Source organism: Brachypodium distachyon, chromosome 1 (genome assembly GCF_000005505.3).
Source record: "Brachypodium distachyon strain Bd21 chromosome 1, Brachypodium_distachyon_v3.0, whole genome shotgun sequence".
Taxonomy (NCBI): domain Eukaryota; kingdom Viridiplantae; phylum Streptophyta; class Magnoliopsida; order Poales; family Poaceae; genus Brachypodium; species Brachypodium distachyon.
In genome coordinates, this window is record NC_016131.3 from 30,323,895 (window position 1) to 30,345,678 (window position 21,784).

Below are 21,784 nucleotides of genomic sequence, written 5' to 3' on the forward strand. Positions count from 1 at the left end.
ATTAATGTGACAAAGTCGTGAATGCCAAACATTAGACTCATTATTAATAGAATTGACGCTGTTCACGACCTTATTACAAAAATCCGAAAGGGATAAGCGGAACAAACCTCCGCACTCATAACCTTTACCAATAATTTGTCCATACTTAGACACAATAACTTTATTGGACTCAAACACTAACTTAAATCCGTCCTTGCAAAGGAGGGATCCACTAACAAGATTCTTCTGAATGGAGGGCACATGCTGCACGTTCCTCAGCTGCACGATCTTTCCCGAAGTAAACTTCAGATCCACCGTGCCAACACCATGAACAGAAGCATGGGCGCCGTTCCCCATCATCACTGAGGAGCTGATGGCCTGATATGAAGAAAACAAGGAAATATCAGCACATACATGAATAGTTGCGCCTGTATCGACCCACCAATCGGTGGACTGACATACAGAAAATACAGTAAATAAATTACCATACCTGCCTGCATCTTCATTGTTGCCAATGGTCAAATTAGCAAACTTTTGCCGAATCTGTCCTCCTTTGCGCTCCTTGCAGTTACTCGCCCAATGGCCAAGTCCTCCGCACACAAAGCAAGGATCCTTGTCCTTGTTGCCTCCTTTCTTCTTCTTCTTGAAAGTGGTAGTGTTCTTTGGACCAGCATTATTGAATGCCTTTCCCTTTCCCTTGTTGTTACTGTTGTTGTGGTTGTTCCTCTGAACCATGTTGGCGGTGGAAGTACCCTCTTGTGTGTTGCCTTTGGGGCCAGCATCTTTTGCTCTCGCCTTCTCCTCAACATCAAGAGTCCCAATCAGGTTCTCCACAGAGATTTCTTGTCTCTTGTGTTTTAGTGAAGTAGCAAAGTTCCTCCACGAGGGAGGAAGTTTGGCGATGATACCATCGGCAACAATCTTGTCGGGTAGTGGACACTTGAACTGCTCAAGTTCCTTAGCCATAGTTAGTAACTCATGAGCTTGTTCTACTACAGATCGGTTTGCAACCATCTTATAGTCAAAGAACTGCTCCATGAAGTACAGCTCGCTGCCAGCGTCAGATGCGCCAAACTTAGCATCGAGCGCATCTCACAACTCTTTGGCATCCTGATAGTGCAGATAAGCATCAACGAGCTTATCTCCCAACACACTACAGATCGCACCGACGATTACAACACAAGCTTCAACATACAACTGCTGAGAAGCAATTGTTTGAGTCTTCCCGTGTTGTACCGCCCACCATGCGCCCATAGCCACGAGCCACATATGACATTTATACTGCCACCTCTTAAAGTGCAGTCCAGTAAACACAGGTGGTTTCAATGCGACAGCAAATTGAGACATCGAAAATTGCCTACACGAAAAAGGTTTTTGGATTGTTGAATAATTAGGTAATTTCGATGAATATTTAATCCAGAAAAACAGTGTGTAAAACATGTAGCACATTATATCATGCAAACTAGACAAATTAAATAGCAACACACAGCAATAAAACTCATCTAATTTCACGGCATGAATAATAGAACTACTAATCAAAATCAACAAGAAAGAGTAGATTACGTACGGTGCTGTGCTCTTTTCTTGTGTTTGTTTGTTGAGGTCGGTGATGAGTCCGGTAGCGTCGATGTTCACGCCGGCAGCAGCTGCAGCCTTGACTACCTCCTGAGCAGCGGCCAGTGTGTGCGCTTGCGCCTGTGCAGTAGCAGTTGCCTGGGCTTGGAGTTGGGCAGCCTGCTGCTGAGCTTGGAGTTGTGCAGCCTGCTGCTGCTGACCTAGAGCGGCAGTCTGAGCCGCGGGATCTCCGAGGTCGTCGGCCATTGATGATGAAGATGCCAACGAAATAGAGACGTGAAGAAGCGAGCAGTCGCGTGAGAACGCTCCCCAAAAACAAGGTCCGGGTTCCGGAGGCCTGCTCTCTCGGCGATCTGTGCACGCAGTCGACGGGGTGGAGTAGCAGTTGGCGGCGGCAAACAACGAGATTGGATCGTGGGCGTGACGGCTAGGGTTGTGGCGTGTTCCGTCCGGAGGCCGGGGTAGTCTTATTATATAGGCACGCAGGCGGACTTCGGTTTGGTTTAGGAAACCAAAACCAAAACCGAGCACGACCCGGCGCGAACTCGATCCACGAAACGCGGCGCGCGCGCGCGTCGTGACGAGGCGAGCGGAGAAGGAGCGCGCGTGGGGATTTTCCTTGCTTACTTGCTCAAGAGGTGAGAACCAATATACCTTATATATTGGTCCAACTCCTCCTAAACTAACAAGGTGGGACTATTTCCACTTCCTCATCCCACTTCATGAATAGGCTTGTGAGATTTTTCAGGAATTAATTTCAGATTGGCCTTTGATCCTAACCCAAAATTTCAACAGCCGGTTCCGGGCGCTTTCACCGTGGCGTCGCCCCCAGCGCCGGTGCTCGATGGCTTCGCAGCACCTCCGTCGCCGACTACCTTCGCGGCACCTGCTCCGCCTTTGCCATCGCCGCCGCCGCTTCCCTTGCCGTCCATGTCTCTCGATCGGTCTAAAGGAGAGGCAACTTGCTTGGAGTGTCAGGCTGTGGTACTGTGAGAGCAAGTGCTGCCCTGCTCTGTTTATAGGTGAAAAATTGTGGGTAACGCTCGCCGGGGAAGCTGGAAGAGTCAAAGCTGGCTGCTCGCGTCTGCCAGTGCATGCGCGCGGCGCCGCCCGTTGAATTGGATCCCAGGACGCGAGTGCATGCATGTAGTCTCTGTAGATGCACCGGAGAAAGGGGATTACTCCGGCCAAACTCCCAAGACCTCATCCGTATCCGTGAGAGTTTAAAAGCCTGTGTTTGACTGTGTGTGACTCACTGACTCATCGAGAAGTGCTTTGACCGTTTCAGGGAGCGCTGCAAACTGGCCAGACTAGCCCGTCGGCCCGCATCCGCTGATCCGCATGCATGGGCCAGCTTGTCCCGCAAACTAACCTCTCGATCGCTTCCCTTGGCCCATAACACCGTGTGAGCCTCTCGTGAAAGACTCAAATGAAGTGAAGGCGCAGCATGCATCAAGCCAATTCATCACTGATCTTAATACGAGACGTTCGTTTTGTTAGTGAAATATTTACCTCACGGCGATGGCTATAGTATTTCTATATGTTGATGTATTCAGTTCAGCTAGGCCGTCTGTTGATTGGCCATCCTATTTAGCGGGTGTGTTCTAAAAATATTCTTGGTTGGAAGTTCTTACATGAATCATCAAACAATGTCCAGTGTACGAACTTAAATACAGTCACACTTTTTCTGTCAAAAAACAGAGTCACATATCTCACGTGGGAAATATTTGCTTGCGTATATTAATTCCCCTGGGCTATTATATGTAGCCCGCCAATTTTAGCATTTGATTTAATCATGTGTTTTGGCTTTGTGCACTAAGACATGCCATTTTAATGCTCCGTCATCGTTTTAGCAAATTATTGCTTTGAGAAATGGTACTCTCCGATCCGAAATAAGTGTCACGATTTTGAACGAATACTAATACAATTTTGTACTAAATCAGCCCGTAGGGTGGGATAAAAATTCGTAAGATTCTACTACGAGTACTACTTAACATGAAAGGGGTGAACACTAAATCAGCTTTTGTGTTGTGTGTGCATATTGAGAGGGTTGTATGTCACCAGGTCGAGTCATTGCACATGATCGGGACAATGTGTTCGGTGTCGTTGGCCTTGAACACCATAAAGAGCATGGCCGTCATCTCGTTGAGGTCACGGGAGGCTAATACCCATAGCCCAAACGGCTCGACGCCACCTTTGATCATGTGCCAGCCAAGCTTCCTGCACAGAACCGGTGTGTGTTGGTCCGCCACATGGGGTCAATCTTGTCTACCTTATTCAGGTCCTTTTGATCGCGAATGCGACCTCCAAATTTGACTACACACATGCACAACACAAGCTAGTTTGTAGTATCGTTCTGTGTCACTACCTAAACAGACCACTTCAAGCCAGTGAGCTCACAGTAGACCCGGGCCTTATTGCATACATTGGATCAGCTGCTTCCCATCCCTCGATAGAAATACCTCTCTTGGTAGCGCCTAAGAAAATCAGCAAATGTATAAGTACACATACAACAGACAAAACCATAGCTTTTTACTCATGAAATGCGAATTGGTTACCTGAATACCAGCCCAGCTCTTCAACCAGTAGTCACTGACGACTGAGTCAGACTCTTTTTCCCAACCCCAGAGGATAAAACAGCGTTTTGTGCATACAAATACCCATAATCATACCGAAAGAATTCAACACCAGGAACATACTAGTTGGTCTCGTGCTCATAACTCCCAACTGTATAGGAATCATACCGTTTCTGATCAAGGCTCACCTTGAGCACATACTTAACCTCCTTGGCTTACAGTTCAGCTGCATCCACGCTGCCAGCTACAATCTCCAAAGGACAAAAATCCAGGCATTCCCACATACCCGTCATGCCTGAGTGCAACAGGTGGCGGGCCTTCACCCACGCCTTGAAGTCCAGGTGGTCTGAGGCATCAACCGCCACATTCTGAATATGTTGTTTGCGAGTACCAATGCTAATGTATACGAGTACGCATGCCCCTATGAAGTATGGTACCGGACAATGGCGGAGCTACATGTAGTTATGGGGGGGTGGGTGGGGCAGCGCCCCCCTAGGCTGGATTTTTTTTTTGTTTATTAGTTTCCTTGTAGTATGTTGGACCTGCATGCATTTCACCCTGCAACATTAATATTTGCAAAGCAAACTACTTTCTTCTCATAGGGAATTACTGAATCCTTGTGGGTACATTACAAATCAAACAAAGAGAACGAGTATTAGACTCACTCCAGTAGTCAATTTATAACACAGAAATAGCATTAACTATTTAATTAGACAAAGATACAGACCATTCATAAAAAATTTAAAGGCAGGAAGTGGTACGTGGGTGCCTCTAGGTGATCAGTGATCTGGGTGGTCTAGCAGGAACAAGATCGGTGAAACAGAACGAGCAAAAGACATGTTTACTAATATAAGTATATGAAGGTAGACATGCAACCAGAAAATGCAATTGACTCAAAATATACAGATACAAAGCCTTTGTACTCCGTTGTATTATTCTCATTATTGCATTTATAGAGCATTATTGTATTTAATCACATGTGATTTCAAAGGCACAAAGTGGAGAGTCCAACCAATCTTATTTTTTACCGGCAAATAGTATTACTTAATTCAATCTAATATCTAATTAAAGTAGCAGAAATTCTATGGTGTAGATTGTTTCAAAGTTATTGTAAGGCTGAGAATAAATCAATCTGTTATAAGGATCTAAAGACCATGTGTCAAAAATTAGATAAAATAATATCTAATTAAAGTAGCAGAAATTCTATGGTGTAGACTGTTTCAAAGTTATTGTAAGGCTGAGAATAAATCAATCTGTTATAAGGATCTAAAGACCATGTGTCACAAATTAGATAAAATAATATCTAATTAAAGTAGCAGAAATTCTTTGGTGTATATTTTTTCGAAGTTATCATACGGCTGAGAATAAATCAATCTGTTATAAGGATCTAATGACCATGTGTCACAGATTAGATAAAAATAAATCACTGCATACGCCAACCATATAGAAGTACGAAAAGAAAACTGCAAACGCCGATGTAGAGTTAGAATCGGACTCAAATTGCGGTTGGAGGATCTCCACGGGACGTACTCACGTACAGGCTAATATATGGAACATCCGGACTCAAGCACTGAGCGCACAGAAATTTGGGGCATGCCCTGTCAGGCTCCTGCGATCAGCAAAAAAAAAAAACATATCAAGCCTTACCAGGTTTATGAATTCCAATATATGGCAATCGTATGACACCAAACAAATTGGCCAGCCAATTGAAGGTAGTTCTTCCCCGCAACAATGCGTGAGTTCATCTCCCATGTAAACTCTAGCACACATGATGACTAGATTTCCTTCATATGTCACTAATAAGGCTTTTGTATTGTACTCCCTCAATTTATTTTTATAAGATGCTCTAGCGTTGTCCTAAGTCACAATATATGAATTAGCATTTAATACACATAACAATGAAACTAATCTACTATTAAAGCAATAGAAATTCTAGGATCCACATTTTGCAAAAGTTAACATAGAGTATAGGTTTGTCATAAAACTTAATAAGAACAAATCAATCCAAGTGTGACAATTTTGGAAGAATTAATTTATGAAACCAATCTAGATTTCACATCGCTTTCAGGACAATCAATTAAAAAGCCTGACCACGACCAGCAGTATGCACACGCCATGATAACCATCGGAGCAACAGGTAATGATGCAAATTTATCATATGTCTGAGACCTTAAGACTCGAGCGAAGAAGGAAAGCCGGAACCAGGTAATCCAACTCATATGACATACTCAGTAAATGAACTGATGCTGGACGGGGATAAATTTTGAAAAAACGAAATACAAAAGCCATCGTGTGGTGTAGATACTACGTGTATCGGATTAAAAAACATGGCTAGCAAGCACATTCGTTTTCCATACATCCACAGATGCACCTGAAAGGGCATTTTCCTCCCAAAGTGTTTTGGTGTTAATGACAACATGACACATGGACTAACCGTGTGCTCGAGTGTTTCAGATTTGAGATCAAAAGGCACAAGATGATCCGTTGCCCTCAAAAAGGAAATAAGCGTAGCGGTGTTTAGCGGCTTATTAATTATATGGAGTCGTAGGAACTCCGTACTATAAAGATGGAGTCCACATGGGAAGGTAATGGGTGAATCAACTTCACGTACACAAATCTACCCTATTTGCACCCACATAAAGCCTACCCAAAGTGAGAGGGAGTAAAGACATTTCAGAAAAACATTTCCAGTGCACCCAGCTCTCCAGGCACCGGAACTTCCGACCCAATCTCCGGGTGAACCTCCGGGTGAACCTCCGGGTGCTCTCTGTTACCTCTGAATGGAATATGCGGAACTTCCTCCTGATCGCCGGAACATCCGGCTGACCGGAACTTCCCGGGGTGAACCGGAACTTCCTCCTGTCACTGCGTGAAATACACATAACGGTCAGATCTCGAGTCCACTTAAAGGGGCTTTGTCCCCAACGGGTTTCTTGACCTAAGCACAGCCAAGAACAGCCCCTCTCTCACCCCAAGAACACAAGAGCTTCATTTCCCTTGATCTCCCTCCCTAATTCCCCCCTTTGATTCATCTTTTGAGGATTGGAGGAGAAGATTAAGATCTAGGGTTTCACCAAGTCAAAAGGTTGATTCCACTTGTTTCCTTTGTGAATTTTGTTACTCTTGGGATTTTGGGATCTCTAGACGAAAGGTGTCTCTTTAGGGTCTCCAATCTTGTGAGGAGGTGCTTGAGGATTCGGGAAGGAGCCTCCAATAAAGTTGTGGAGTTGTGCCCTTCTCCTTGTTTGTAAGGGTTCGGCGTTAGCCCTCAAAGAAGCCACTAATGGAACTCACCTCACCTTTGTGGTGTTGTGAGAGCTCATCCCACCTTTGTGGTGTGATGAGTTGGAGAATAGAGTGAGCCTTTGTGGCGTCTCTACTTTTGTGATAGAGCACTCCTCCAAACGGAGATGTACACCGACCCCAATAGGTGGAACTCCGGTGAAATCTTCGTCTCCCCGTGTGGTATCATTCTTGCCCCTTTACTTACTCGCAAAGCTTAATTGTTTATCTTGTGCTTCGGCTATCAAGCAAGTTTCAATTGATTATCTATTGCTTGTGCTCGTGCTTCGGCTATTGCATCATACCAGGGGTGTTCATCATTTTGACGTTTTAGTGAACCCATGTATTGAGGCTTGTATCCCACAAAAATGAAAAGAAAAAGTAAAATTTGTTAGTCGCCTATTCACCCCTCCCCCTAGTCGACCATACCGATCTTTCAGCACCGTCGTTGATCCATGTTTGCATCAACATCCGCCAGCCGGTAGCAGCACCCTGCAAGGAAAATGCCAATCAGAATTCAATCTACCAAAAGCGCACCTAAATCCACAACCATGAACACAAACCGGACACCTGAAGTCGAACTTATCTCGGTACCAGACGCCGAAAGCAGCAACAACACCAAAAACAACAGGACAAGTCGAACTTGTCTCGGTACAGGATGCCAAAAGCAGCAATAGCACCAGAAACAACGGTACAAAATAAGGGAGACTAACTTTTTTTTTCATACATCCAATGTATCATGGGACTAAAAGATAAAAATTGGAACAGATAAAAATCAATACTTAGTGCATCATGCATACAAAAAATTATTAAGGATAAAAATACTCCAGACAATCTCCTATTTTTAGAGCCCTACTTCAGGTCAGATTTTTGACATCTCTTCCCCTGATCATACATTGCATAAAAGCACATTGGTTAATTGTTGTTTTTTCTATATCTTTATGAATGTGTTAGTATATTCTCCAATTTATATATATGTCGGTCTTTCACTTTATCATTATCAATTTTATTAGTTTGACATTTTTATTCTTTAAAATTTGAGAGTTTCAGTAAATGACTTGACGAGGACGCAAGGCCAATAGGAAATCTAGCCAAAAGGGGGTCGATTTTGAAAAACCGAAATAGAAAAGGAAATCTAGTCAAAGTATGACACGTTCTGTGTATAGGATAAAAAGACATGGCTACTAAGCACCTTCGGCTTCCAGACATCCGCTGACCTCACCAAACCCAAGCATGTGCCATCAACCGCCGCCCATAGTGGCACCGAACGAAAACCCCAGTCGGAAGCCGATCCACCATAAGCTTCCCCAAATCGACGACCACCAACCATGAACACAATCAGACACTTGAAGTCAATCACTCTCGGGCTAAAATAAAACAGGAAAATTCGTACATGGCAATGGATGATGGACCCAATAGATACAAATCGGAAAGAAATGCTTACTGCATCACCCATATAGAAATAACAATCAAGATTAAAGAAAGTCTACACGTCTCTAATTGATGTCTAAAAATTTGCCACTTAGCTGTACAACGTGAACACTTTAGTACTGCAGACAATGTTAATAAAACTAGCATGGTGTCCCGCACAATTGCGCGGGAAACATTAGTTTTATTAGTATTTTTATTCTGAGAGATATGTATCGATGTATTATTTTAAAATCACCAAATAAATTATAGTTGTATGTCACTTGTATGTGCTAATAGAACAATATATAATTAAGAAATGAAAACTTGTGTCACGGATCATGTGCATGATTAGTTGTTAGAAACGCAAAATTAACAAACATCGGTGCACATATACATTGAAACAAAGTTTGAAGATTAGTCAGTCGCTATAAAGACAGATTAACTAAAAAGACGTACATCTAGAAATGTAGATTTAACCAATATCTAGAAGTAGATTTATGAAAAATATCATAACCCACAACTTTAAGTTTACAATTGCAAGCCGGGTTGGTTGACCAATGTTCGTGTCAAACTAATTGATTGTTTGAGATGATATTTAGTTGTGCATCTAGAAAATGTCTAGATCAACCGTGAGATGGAGGTCCCTACCTGAGACGACTGATCATGTATGGTATATAACTCATATATGTACAAAAGTTTAAAGTTCAAGCTGTATTAGTAGGTAGTATTTTTTAATAATAAATCATCTTGTGATTTTTCAGTTTCTATGTGATTATTCTACCAATACTTGGCTCAAAGTTTAAATAGCTAGCTAGTCGTTGTTTTTGACTTCGTGGTAATATTTGATTATTATGTGTTTTTATTCGATATCTGGTAAGTCGATCGTATATGATGTTAATTAGTATCCATAGTTTAATTTAGGGTCACATTTTAGCATGCAGATTTATAGTTCTCCAAGTACCCGTTAATAACTCATTTTTGCAAACATATATAAATGTAGAAATTATAAAGAGTAGAGGTGAGAATACTTTTAATATTCTCGCAATCCATAAAAAACAATGAAAAAAGTGGTCATCTCGTAACTATTGGCGGAGCTAACCTAAGGCTATAGCCTGGACACTCAGGCTTAATTAAGCTTCACGATTTATGTTACATGACGTCATTAGAGCTGTTACTTCCATTTGGATGTGTCACGAGGAAACCCGGGCACATGCCCGTTGTGCCCCCATGGCGGACTTGCCCATGGTCGTAACATTTTACTACCTATCATTAACATAGTGTATGCTGCTCACGTGTTAATTAGGATGTAGGTTATAATTCTTTAAATGCATATTAGTAACTAATCTTTGCAAAAAAAATAGATTACGATGAATTGTGATGAGATTACTAAATAATGCATCGTATTGCGTTAGGCAATAAACAATACTCCCTCCGTTGAACCACTAAAACCATGACAAGTATTTAGAAACGGAGGGAGTATTTCATAATGGCCTATGTGGGCCTCAATGCCCGTTGATATTTCGTCCCTAACTCATGAGATATACCCACCTAATTAAATCTTAGCAACCAAACTAACAATCTAAATAATTTAGATGATGTGGATCAGCGTGGTGCTTCCCTCGGTACCACTCTCATTGTGCTTTTATAATCATGTGTGAGGGTGTAGAGTTATAATTTTTTAAAGATCCGTTGATAACTAATTCGTGCAAAAATATAGATTATGATGGATTGAGGCGAGATTACTACTTAATATTATCGTGATCCATGAAAATAAATAATGAAAAGAATTTTTTCATGTCGGGAATATTTATCGTCTAACGCAGTATATCTTGCATCATGTTGTGTTTGCCACCATATGTAGATTTCAACGAATTAAGGTGAGATTATTACTTAGTGTTGCATCTACTGTGTTAGACGGCCGCGGCCCTCAAACTACTTTGATGTTTCGTCCCTGGCCCGGGTATATCCACCTAGTTAAATCTTATTTAGCCATCAAATATGAGATCGAACAGTCTAAATAATTCAGATATGATTTGAATCATTGTTTTGTTTCCTGTTGGTACGCATTAATTGTACTGCTTTTAATCTGCGGAGAATTTACGTTCGTGGTTAATCGACCTGTTGTTGAACATGCGTGGATAGCATATAGAGTCGTGTTAATCGATATCTGCCGACGAACTTACGTCAGGGTTAATCGATCTGTTGTTGAACGTGCGTGCACAAAGCATATGAAGACAAGAGTTCGGATTTTTTCCCTGAAAGTTTTTTAAATAAATTCCCTCAAAAGAGAGTTCGGATTTTCTTAGGGAAAATTGTATGGGGTCCGGTTTTGTGTGAGACTGGAAGTCACATGTTTTTAATTAATTACCAATAGCTAATTAACATGACATGTTTAACGTGACATGTCTTTTTTAAGGGAATTTTCATGTTTTCTTTAAGGAAAATCGTGTGGGACTTTAGGATTCAGCAGCGTCCATGTTCTTTTAAGGAAAATCTTGTGGGGCTCGTCAGCGTAACACATGTTTGAAAAACATTTTTTTGACTCTTAGATCTCAGATCCATGGATACCCATCGGTAACATGAAACCTCCCATCGGTCAACGGTTAAAATAATTGAGTGACGTGGATCAACATGAAGCCTCCCATTGATACCCTTCGTTTTGCTTTTAAGTAGTACAGCTCAGCACGCTAATGCTAGCTAGCAAGCCATTGTATATGTACGTACAGTACATGTATAGCTGGTTGATGATAGTTGTACACACATTTTGGGGGCATCGATCAATCAGCCGGCAGTAACAGGACGATCCTAGCCGTCCAGAAAGTGGATGGTCATTGGACTCCATGAATAACAACTCCCTATAAGATCTATCGGATGTAATTGATCTGAAATTTAGAGGCCAAAGACTGGTTGGGAGTCATCAGCTCGATTCTAGCCCGACCGACGCATCGGTCTCTCGATCGACCGAGGCACGCGGAGCCGAGCTAACAAAAAATACTTCCCTTGTGATATAGCAGGACCTCCGGTTCGTAACAACTATCCTGAGTCTATATCAAATTTCTCTTGTTAGATCTTGACCATAAAACTTAGAATCTAACGGTTCAAATAATATTGATGATGTGGATCAACGTGAAACCTCTCCTCGGTACCCCTCAAATTGCTTTTAGTATATAATAGATAGATGGGTGTGACTCTCCGCCGACGTACTGGAGTTGTCGGATTAGTATCTTGGCGCCATCCCCACTCCCCGATTCATCGTTTCTTTCTGAATATTAAAGCACAAAGCAGACTCGCTGGCCGAGCAATCAACTGGTCTCTAACAAATAATCAAGTGACTTGGGCATATCAAAACCGTAATAAAAATACAATTCTCTTGCTAAAACACGTAATGACTACATAATTTACAATACAATATGATATAAATTTAAACAAGTCTAATCATTCGAGTATCTTTTTGCATGAAAAAAGGCGTCTATCGCTCATATGCAGGACATGCTTCTACTCCTCTCTTACTCATTTTCTATCTTTCTTTTGGTATTCAAGTAGAAGAAGTATGAGAATTCTATGACTACTGTTGTTGTTATAGAAAACAACAGGAGTACGGGGTGCCAATGCTCGATGGCACACATATGCGAGAATAATATGTACGGGGTGTACGCCGGCCTTATAACGAAGGTCGCCGTACACTTGGGACAAGTTGACACGTCGATATTTTTTTAATAGGTTCTGTCGACCCTGCGGGTACGACTTAGTCCTATGTTAGGAGAGACTTCCAGGGGATCGTTAGCCAAGTGTTTGGGCTGAACTCGTCTTCCCAAATCACCTATGACGAGAGATCTCTAGGGGCCGCATCGGAGTTGGGCCGAACTTGTCTTCCCAAGTAGCGAGGTTGGGATACCCTCGAGACTCTAACCCGATCCCTCTACTTCGAGTCGGGGTCGTACTAGACGGCCTGGAACCTCTAAACTAGGCTTCATAAGTCGCGTCCCCGAGGTTGAGTCGAGACTAGGCTCGACCCAAGCACTCGAGAGCGGGCTCCATAGGTTGCTCTAGCTCTCTCCCCTTTGATCTTATTCCAATGGAGAGTGAATGGTATATGCCCCCATGGTGGGGGGGGGGGTATTTATAGCCTAGGGGTCCATGACAAAAGACCATAACTACCTCGAGGGAGAGGGAAGGTGAGGGTAAGGTGGTAAATTCATCCCTAAAGCTTTTTTGGCCCCTACTCTAGCTCCTTTGACCATGGCATGGGAGGCTTGACCCTTTGACTCCTTTGACCGGTGCTAAGTTGGCACGGCTATGCCTTGTTGGCGATTTGACCGGCCTTTGGAATTCGTTGACTTGGTCGTCGCCACGCAGGATTGCGGCCCGGCCCATGTAAGGATTTAGTTATATTACAACAGTAGCCCCCTTGAGCCGGAGGCATTGGGAATGCCTTCGGGTCAACTTCAACATCGATGGCGCGCTGAGATTCTTCTTCCGATACCCAGATCGTAACTCTCCTTGGGACGAGCCACCGGCTAGGTAGGTTTTATGAGAAAACCGGGCCTAGGTGGGCTGCCTTGTGAGATACTTTTAGTTTCGGAAGTTTTCCCAGCAGATTTGAGGCCTTTGGGGCGTTGCGTTGGGGGGTGCCACCGGCTAGGTAAACTTCTTCGAGGAAGAAGATAGACCTAGGTGGGCTTGCTACACAAAACTTGCGGTTTTTGTGAGCTTAGGCGCATCCCAAGGGCTCCTCGAAATTTTCATTTATAAGGTCCTCCATGCAAAAGTCGAGGCTGCAGGGGCTTGTTCGCAGATTCCGGATTTTCCTAGGGTCTTGGCGTTTAATTCCCAAGCCGCGGAGGGCTCATTCATAATTTTCCAAGTTTCGGGGGGCTTCCCTGCAAAAAGGCTGAGCCTTGGGCTCTATTTCTCATTTTGCTGGGATCTGCTGGCCGAGCCGGCCTCGTGGGCATCCCGGGCATGCGGGAAGAGCCCGACCAGGCCCAAGAGGCCTCTCCTCCTTTTTCCTTCCTTCTCTTCTTTGTTTTATCAGCGTGATGTTGGGCCGTGGATTGGGCCGAGGCCCATCTGGCCCAGCCGGCCGGCGTACCGGTTGGGTTTTTAAGTTGGTGGATCGAACGGTCCCGGGCGTCCCGAAGACCTAGATCCGACGGCGCTGGCTCGTCTTCTTCCTTCGTACGGGAGGGGACAAAGGGGCTTGTCCTCCCTTCCTCTTCGGTTGACGACGCCGGCGGTCACGCGGTGCGGCCAGAACGGCTCGGGCACGGGTCCCTTGGCTGGGACCTCCTCCTTTTCGCCTTTTCCTCCTCTCTTTTTGCCTTTTACTCTGTGCGCCCTGTCCAGTGGTTGGCTTGACCCTTGTCTTCTTACTATGACCAAGCCGACCGGTGGGACGTTGGGTCCGGACGTCGAGACGAGCTTTGGCCTATAAAAACGGGGCCAGTGAGCACAAGGGGGGCATCGCCCACTCTCGTTTTCCTCCCCTCCGGTGGCGAAGACGAGCTTCGGCGGCACCCGAGGACGGAGACGAGACCGGTGGCTCGTAGGGGCTCCTTGAGGGCGTTTAGCCAGTCCGCTTCGTTGCTGAAGGTGTTGAGGGTAGTTGAGTCTTCGTGGGGGACAAGATTTCGGCGAGCTTCGGGCTCGAACGGTGTCGTCGTTGCTTGCAGTTCGAGCCGAGGAGAGGTGGCGCCCGGGAGCTCCATTGCCCGTGTCGAGGTGAGAAGCGGTCGTCATTCTTCCCGTGCCATCGTTTGGCAAGCGTGCGAGGCGGCCCTGGCGCGTGTGGCGTTGGCGGGTGACGGTCACGGCGCGCCAGGCCTGGTATGGGCACAGTGTGCGCGGCGACCGCGGGTGACGGGCCCGGTGTGTCGGGAGCAGCATGGCAAGGCCATGACGCGCGCGGCGACGGCGAAGCTGCCGCGTAGATGACGGCAACGGCCTGGGGGCCTTTCGTCGAACGCCTGGCTTGCATGACGGGACGGGTTCAGGCGGCGAGCCGTGGTCGGAGTGGGCGCAAGGCGCCGGTCATTGGACCGAACATCTTGCACGCATGCGCCCCGTCCTTCCCTTTTTTTCTCCTTTTTTTTTATTTGGGCCGGACCAGCGACTGGGCTATGGGCCTCGGACTGCCCATTGGGGGAGTTGGCTCCTTCCTTTTTTTGTTTTGTTTCGGGCTGGACCGGCGGCCGGGAAGTGAGCCTTTGGACAGCTTCGAGGGGAGCTGGGCTCTACCCCCTTTTTTTTGTCTGCGCGCCTCGGGCCGGCAGCCGTGCGTGCAGGGCTTCTGGGCGCTTTCCCCGTGGGCTGAAACGGACTGAAGTCCGGCAGGCCGTGGGTCGCGGGGGTAGCCAGGCTCCCTCCCCCCCCCCCCCCCCCCCCGTTTTTTTAAACGGCGACCGTGCGTGACCTCGCGACGTAGATTTTCCCTAGTTGCTTTCCTTAGAATTTTTTTGCAACTTGTACTAATTCTTTGGCGTCTTTTTGTATGCGAGATGACGGGATCCGACGTGGAGCATCGCGACGGCGCCGGCAGGAGCGTCAAGAGGGAGGCTTCCCACGGGAGCGGGGGTGAGGCGCGGACGTCGGGAGGCAAGCCGCGGAGGTCAAAGAACGTCACCCGCCCGGAGAGAGGACCTCGGCCTGAGCCGTTTCCAACCGTGCTGGGACGGGTTCCCGACATTATTCCAGCGTCGGTGACTACCGAGAAGGACCTGTCGGACCTCGTGGAGGCAGGCTACTTCCGCAAGGGCCTTGCCTCGCTTCCTGACGAGGGTGAGCTTGACTGGAGCCGCAGAGGCGTCAAGGCGTCAAGATGGCGTCCGCTGGAAAAGAGGTCCACATAAAGTTGTGCGCGTCGTCGAGACGAACAACTTTTCTTTTGGACTCATCTCAATCCGAGGTAGTATGCGAGCCCCACGGGCAGAATACCGACCGGGACAGAGGAGTTGGTGTTGGATTCGGACTCGGTTTAGTGTCACGAATTTTCCCTTATAAATAGAGGGCGTCGTAGCTAGGGTTTTAGCAAAGACGTTAGGGAACTCAGAGCTTTAGATCTAGATCAATTCTTGGACAGTTCTTAGATGCATGGTTGCATCTTTTGTAATCGATCGACATCGTTGCAATAAAAAAATTCGTTGGCGGTGTCATCTTTGTATTGCCCTGTCTCATCAAGTTAATTATTTACAAGCATCTTTACAGAAATTTTCTAGTGGGCACAAAAATCTGAATGTGATCTTAGATAAGTCTAAAGTGAGTAAAAACAAGACCGGCCTTGGTTTTAATGCACATGCTCATTTTAAGGCTAATCCACCCACTATTGTTAAGTCACTTGGCAATGTAATTTTTGAAACATTTGACAAGCCAAAGATCAATTCTTGAAGAGTTCTTGGATGCATGATTGCATCTTTTGTCATCGATCGACATCGTTGCAATAAAGAGATTCGTTGGCGGTGTCATCTCTGTATTGCCCTGTCTCATGAAGTTAATTATTTACAAGCATCTTTACATAAATTTTCTAGTGGACACAAAAATCTGAATATGATCTTAGATAAGTCTAAAGTGTGTAAAAACAAGACCGGACTTGGTTTTAATGCATATGCTCATTTTAAGGCTAATCCACCCACTATCGTTAAGTCACTTGGTAATGGAATTTTTGAAACATTTGACAAGCCAACCAATGTGATTTTTAAATCTACCGGCATCATGTCTAATGATACTTCAACAATTGCAAACGTAGGTCACATATCACATGCTGAACCTGAAAGTAGGTACACTTGCACTTATTGTAATAAACCTGAACATGATGTAGGTTCTTGTTTTAGACTACCTAGAGTAATTAAAAAGGAAAAAAAAACATGCTAGATCTAATATCTTCAAGGCACATTAGGCTCATGATAAAACTATTCCTCCTCGTTATGTGCCTAGGGTGAATGTTTCACCTTCCGTTTCAGCTTGCACGAGACACGTACAATCTGTTCCAATGTATAAGGAAACTCGTGCTTTGCCTACTCATCGTGTATCTCAGTACTGGATACCTACAAGTTTTTTATCTAACCTCAGTACGGAGATTTCGGCATGTGTTTGTTGTTTGTAGGCATTTGCCTTGAGGAAGGGGAACATATGGCTAGTGGATTCCGGTTGTTCTCGTCACATGACCGGTGATAAAAATTGGTTCTCCTCCCTCACACATGCATCTCGGGCTGAAAGTATAATTTATGGAGATGCTTGTACCTCTACTGTTGTGGCGAAAGTCCTCTTATTCGTAATGCAGGAACATATGTTCAGGAGGAGAAAATATTTTTAGAGGTCATACCCTTATTGGTGCATGTTGGGTATTATGTTATTTTTCGCAACAAGGCTAGGTTTGAAGCTTCCCCACGCGCATCACATCTACAAGTTGTCAAAAAGATTTTAAGGTATCTACATGGCACCCAATCTTTTGGCATTTGGCTTTCTGCTTCCTCTAGTATTATATTGCGTGCATTTTCGGATGCTGATTTTGGAGGTTGTAGAATTGATAGAAAGAGTACATCTGGTACATGCTTATTTTTGGGTGATTCTTTAGTACTTTGGTCTTCTAAGAAACAAAGTTCTGTTGCACAGTCTACTGATGAAAGTGAATATGTAGCTGCTGCTTGCTGTTGCTCACAGATTGAATGGATAATAACTACAATGAAAGATTATGGGGTTACTTTAGAAAGTGTACCACTTTATTGTGATAACACTAGTGCTATATGTATTGCTAAAAACCCGGTGCAACATTCTAGAACTAAGCACATAGATATAAGATATCATTTTCTTAGATATCATGTTGAAAAAGAAAATGTTGTGCTCAACTTTATAGATACCGAACGTCAATTGGCAGACATTTTTACTAAACCATTGGATTCTTCTCGGCTTGCTTTCTTCGAGGTGAACTTGGAGTAATCAAACCATACGGGATGGTTTGAGGGGGAGTGTGTTCTTCTTGTACGATATGTAAAATATCTTTTCAGTTGCTTCTTTTTCATTCTTTTATCTTTAATAAATAAAAAAATCTGAAAAAGTAATGAGCATTGTATTCCATCCTGAAATGACATTTTTGCAACCACGTTTATGTTTTGAGGACATTGTCATTTTATATGTATGCTCGTAGTCTATCACATGACTTCTAATACGAATGATAACTTGAACTAAATCTTGCCATGGTTAAACTTTGTTAGCTATTTTGGTCTTGGATACTTAATTACTAGCAATCATGAAAATATAATGATATCAAGGTTCCAAATATACAAAGACACGTGGTGTCAAACAATTTTTACTAAATAAATATGCCAATGTCGCACTACATCTTCACGAGACTGCTTACCATTGCACTTTGGTATGAACTTGGAAGTTGCTGTATTTATTGAAACCGTTGTCTTAAGCTTCTGATTGCTTACCATTTGCCTTAAGCTTCTGATTGTTAATCATTGCACTTTGGACATAGGCTTGGCATGGTATTTTAAATATAGGCTTGACAAGGTTGAATCGACTTGGCATATAAATTCAATGAAAATAAATATTATGCTTTTATAAAGTGCTCTGTTTAATATAATGTGCTGCAAGTTATTTTGTATTCAAGTATTGATGTAGTTGACAGGGGGAGACCATGTCTTGCAATAAATCGTAACAATACTTGATTTTTAGTCATGTGTAGATTACATCATACTTATATACATGTCGAGTACAACTACTTTTTACATGACTTGGATGCACAATTATCATGTTCACGATGTTTCATAATGCTCATTACAACAAAGAAAAATAAAATATGACAAAATAAACATTTTTGTGTGGTTTTGATGAAATTCATTGTCAAAGGGGGAGAGATTTCAACACATATACATACCATATTTTACCAATATTTTGGTGTTTATTGGTGTTTCTCCAACATTTTGATGTTTTTCGTTTTGTTTTCAAAACCTTGAAAATCTGAGAGTTAAGTGAATATGTGTGCCAATCAATGTTTAATGTCTAGTGTTAAGGAGATGTTGCCAATGTTTTCATCAAGAGGGAGATTGTGAAATCATAGGTGCTGTGTAACATTGGCATGTGTTTTAGGTGAAACATTGATGTGGATACTTTGGATAATATGGATACTTATATGATGACTTGTATCTTGTTTGGACTAAGTGCTTTGCTAGTGGTGTGTTGATGCATTAGTTTCTTATGTGAAAACATGGCGTGAGTTGTGTGAAACTTACCCTGACTCAAGTCATGGACTTGTGCTCGTACTGGTTATTTGTGTGTTCACTTTCAGGTGTTGCCGGAGCTAGAAGAACGTGGTCGATGACGGGATCGAGAGACGAAGCTTGGGAGAAACTGAGGTCGAGGGATCAATGTCATGCGGGACGTTCGTGCGAAGGAACAATGAAAGTGAAGGTTACGATGATCCGGGAGGGCACCGGTTTGTCGTACGTTGTTTATACCGGAGATGTACGGTATTGGAGATATTCGACACGTGATGGTCGAGTTTTGAAGATATCACAAGAAGAGTTGATGACATGGAGTGGCATCGACGTGAAGACATGTAGGCCCAACTGTGGCTGGATGAGAGCTGTTTAAAGATTAAATAGTAGCGTCATCAAGATGGCGTCTGATAGAAAAGTGGTCCACATAAAGGTTTGCGCGTCGTCGAGACGAACAACTTTGCTTTTGGACTCATCTCAATCCGAGGTCGTATGCGGGCCCCACGGGCAGAATACCGTCCGGGACAGAGGAGTTGGTTTTGAATTCGGACTCGGTTTAGGGTCGCGAATTTTTCCTTATAAATAAAGGGCGTCCTAGTTAGGGTTTAGCAAAGACGTGAGGGAACTCAGAGCTTTAGATCTAGATCAATTCTTGGAGAGTTCTTGGATGCATGGTTGCATCTTTTGTAATCGATCGACATCGTTGCAATAAAGAGATTCGTTGGCGGTGTCATCTCTGTTCTTCTCGGATCTTCGTGGATTCTTCGTGTTAGATCTTTCTAACACTTTGCTGCAGGTTTATCACGAGTTCATAATACTTTGCTGCAGGTTTACCACGAGATCAAGGAAGATCGCGATTACTTCATCTTTCTTGTTATTCCTCGAAATCGATTATAGATTAATTCTCGTAACTTTCTGTTAGCTCTTACTGATTTGATCATATCTTTTGATAGGTAAGTCCAATTGAGCTGATTCTTGTTGAGTTGGTTATATAATTTCAATACCTTTCTTTTGCATACTCATACGTATTTTTGGTTCATCCAATCAAAAGTTACGCCTGTTTTACTATCACGGACAGAAAGGTGATTTAGGGTTTGAACTTTCGGGAAAAGTTTCAATTTGCTTCCGTGCAATCATTCACCCCCCCCCCCCTCCAATTGCCTATCTCGATCTCACACCCCTGGTGCCGGCGAAGAGCGCGGTGCGTCTGTTTGACGGGTGGGACTCGCAGTGGTTCTTCCTCGACGTTTCGGAGACGAGCTTGCGTCACTCCGGCAGGCTCCCTCGACACTCTGGGATTGGGGGGCTTTGGGATGTCGTCCGTCCCATGGGCACGTCCTTGGTCGAGGAGTGGGAGCTTGCCGGGATCAAGTCGGCTCGTTCGGAGCGTAGCTTTTTATGACCTTCTCGAGGAGATAGTGATGGCGGGCCGCTTCATGATGAGGGCTCAACCACAAGCGGAGCTGGTGATCCCCTTGGCCTTCCGTCACCCACGCCGCGCGGCTAAGCGTGAGTTTCGCGATACTTGGGTTGCTGCTTCAAGTATTCTTGTTTGCTTGACACTAACCCTGGCTAGTGCTTGTGCTTGTTTTTCAGCGGCTTTTTCGCGAGAGAAGGCGGCCGAGTGGGCTTCCTGGATGGTCGGGCTGTACAACTCGGTGGAGCATCGGGCTTACGTCGATACCATCAGCGAGGGAGGATGCCACAACGTTGTGGCGGCGTGCTTCGACGACTCGGTACCGATACGCCCGGATCCCAAGTTCGGGAAGCTCATCAAGGCCGGCAAGCGGTACTCTCATCTTGCGACTCCGTCGATGATCGCCGTTGGTTCTTACCTCAGAGATACTTGTGGGAAGGTGAAGCCTCAGGTCCTGCTTGGGTTGGGTGTGCCGGTGGCCCCAATGCCCAAGATCCCTCGTCCTCCGAGTTCACGCAAGAGGAAGGTTCCTTCTCCTGACCTAGCCGACGTGGCTGAGTAGAGGTCTCCCTTGAGAGAGTCCATGGACATGCACCTAGCCGGGAAGATCGACATTGAGAAGATCCTTCCTTCGTCGCCTCACGGCTCGCGGTTTTCACCAAGAGGACCGGGCTTCAGCTTGTGGTGGATGCCTCCTCGGAAGCCAGCGGCGCGGGTGTTTTGGTGTTCTCCTTCGTTCGTGGGCCTTTGGAGGAGGAGCTTCCCGTCACCAGTGAGTGCACGCGTGTTGAGCGTTTTAATTCCCTTTTGGGAATGTTCTCACGGGGTTTTCTTGTCTTGTTTCAGGTACGGAGCCTGATGCACCTTGGGCCGAGCCCCCGATTCTGGAGGAGGGGGAGGCACTTCCGAGGACCGAGGGAGGAGTGAGAGATCCGCTCGAGGCGTTGGAGCTTGTGAGCCCGCTTTCCTCGTCTCCCTTCTTGCTAGGTCCATTTTGTCGGCCAGCGCTCACGATTTTTCTTCCTTTGCCAGGTGAGAGGCTTGGTCGAGGCCGTGGGCACCCTTCCCACTCTTAAGGCTCAGGTTGGGGTGCTTTCGGTGGCCTTGGATGCCAAGACCTCGAAGGCCAACCTTTCCCTGAGTGAGTTGGCTTCGGAGAAGGCGCGGCGGGAGGCCGTCGAGACCGAGCTTTCTCGGGTGTCGGCGGAGCTTGCGGCCATGGAGGCGAGGGCTCGCCTTGCCGAGGAGGGCCAGAGGGATGCGATCGCGAAGACCCTTTGTGCCGAGGAGAACTTGGTGGTGGCCAGCCTCAACGTGGAGCACGCTCGAGC

The 21,784-nt window shown here is 45.0% G+C and overlaps 1 protein-coding gene across 1 annotated transcript; it reads right to left on the reverse strand.

The window, feature by feature from the left end:
• Positions 1-300: 300 nt before the first annotated feature.
• Positions 301-1,587, reverse strand: LOC104582128. The gene is made up of 3 exons (XM_010231472.2): positions 1,547-1,587; positions 470-1,336; positions 301-357 (listed from the first exon to the last, which is right to left on the reverse strand). Exons 2-3 carry the CDS (start codon positions 1,015-1,017, stop codon positions 339-341), a joined length of 567 nt encoding a protein of 188 aa, XP_010229774.2. The 5' UTR covers positions 1,018-1,336; positions 1,547-1,587; the 3' UTR covers positions 301-338.
• Positions 1,588-21,784: the final 20,197 nt, after the last annotated feature.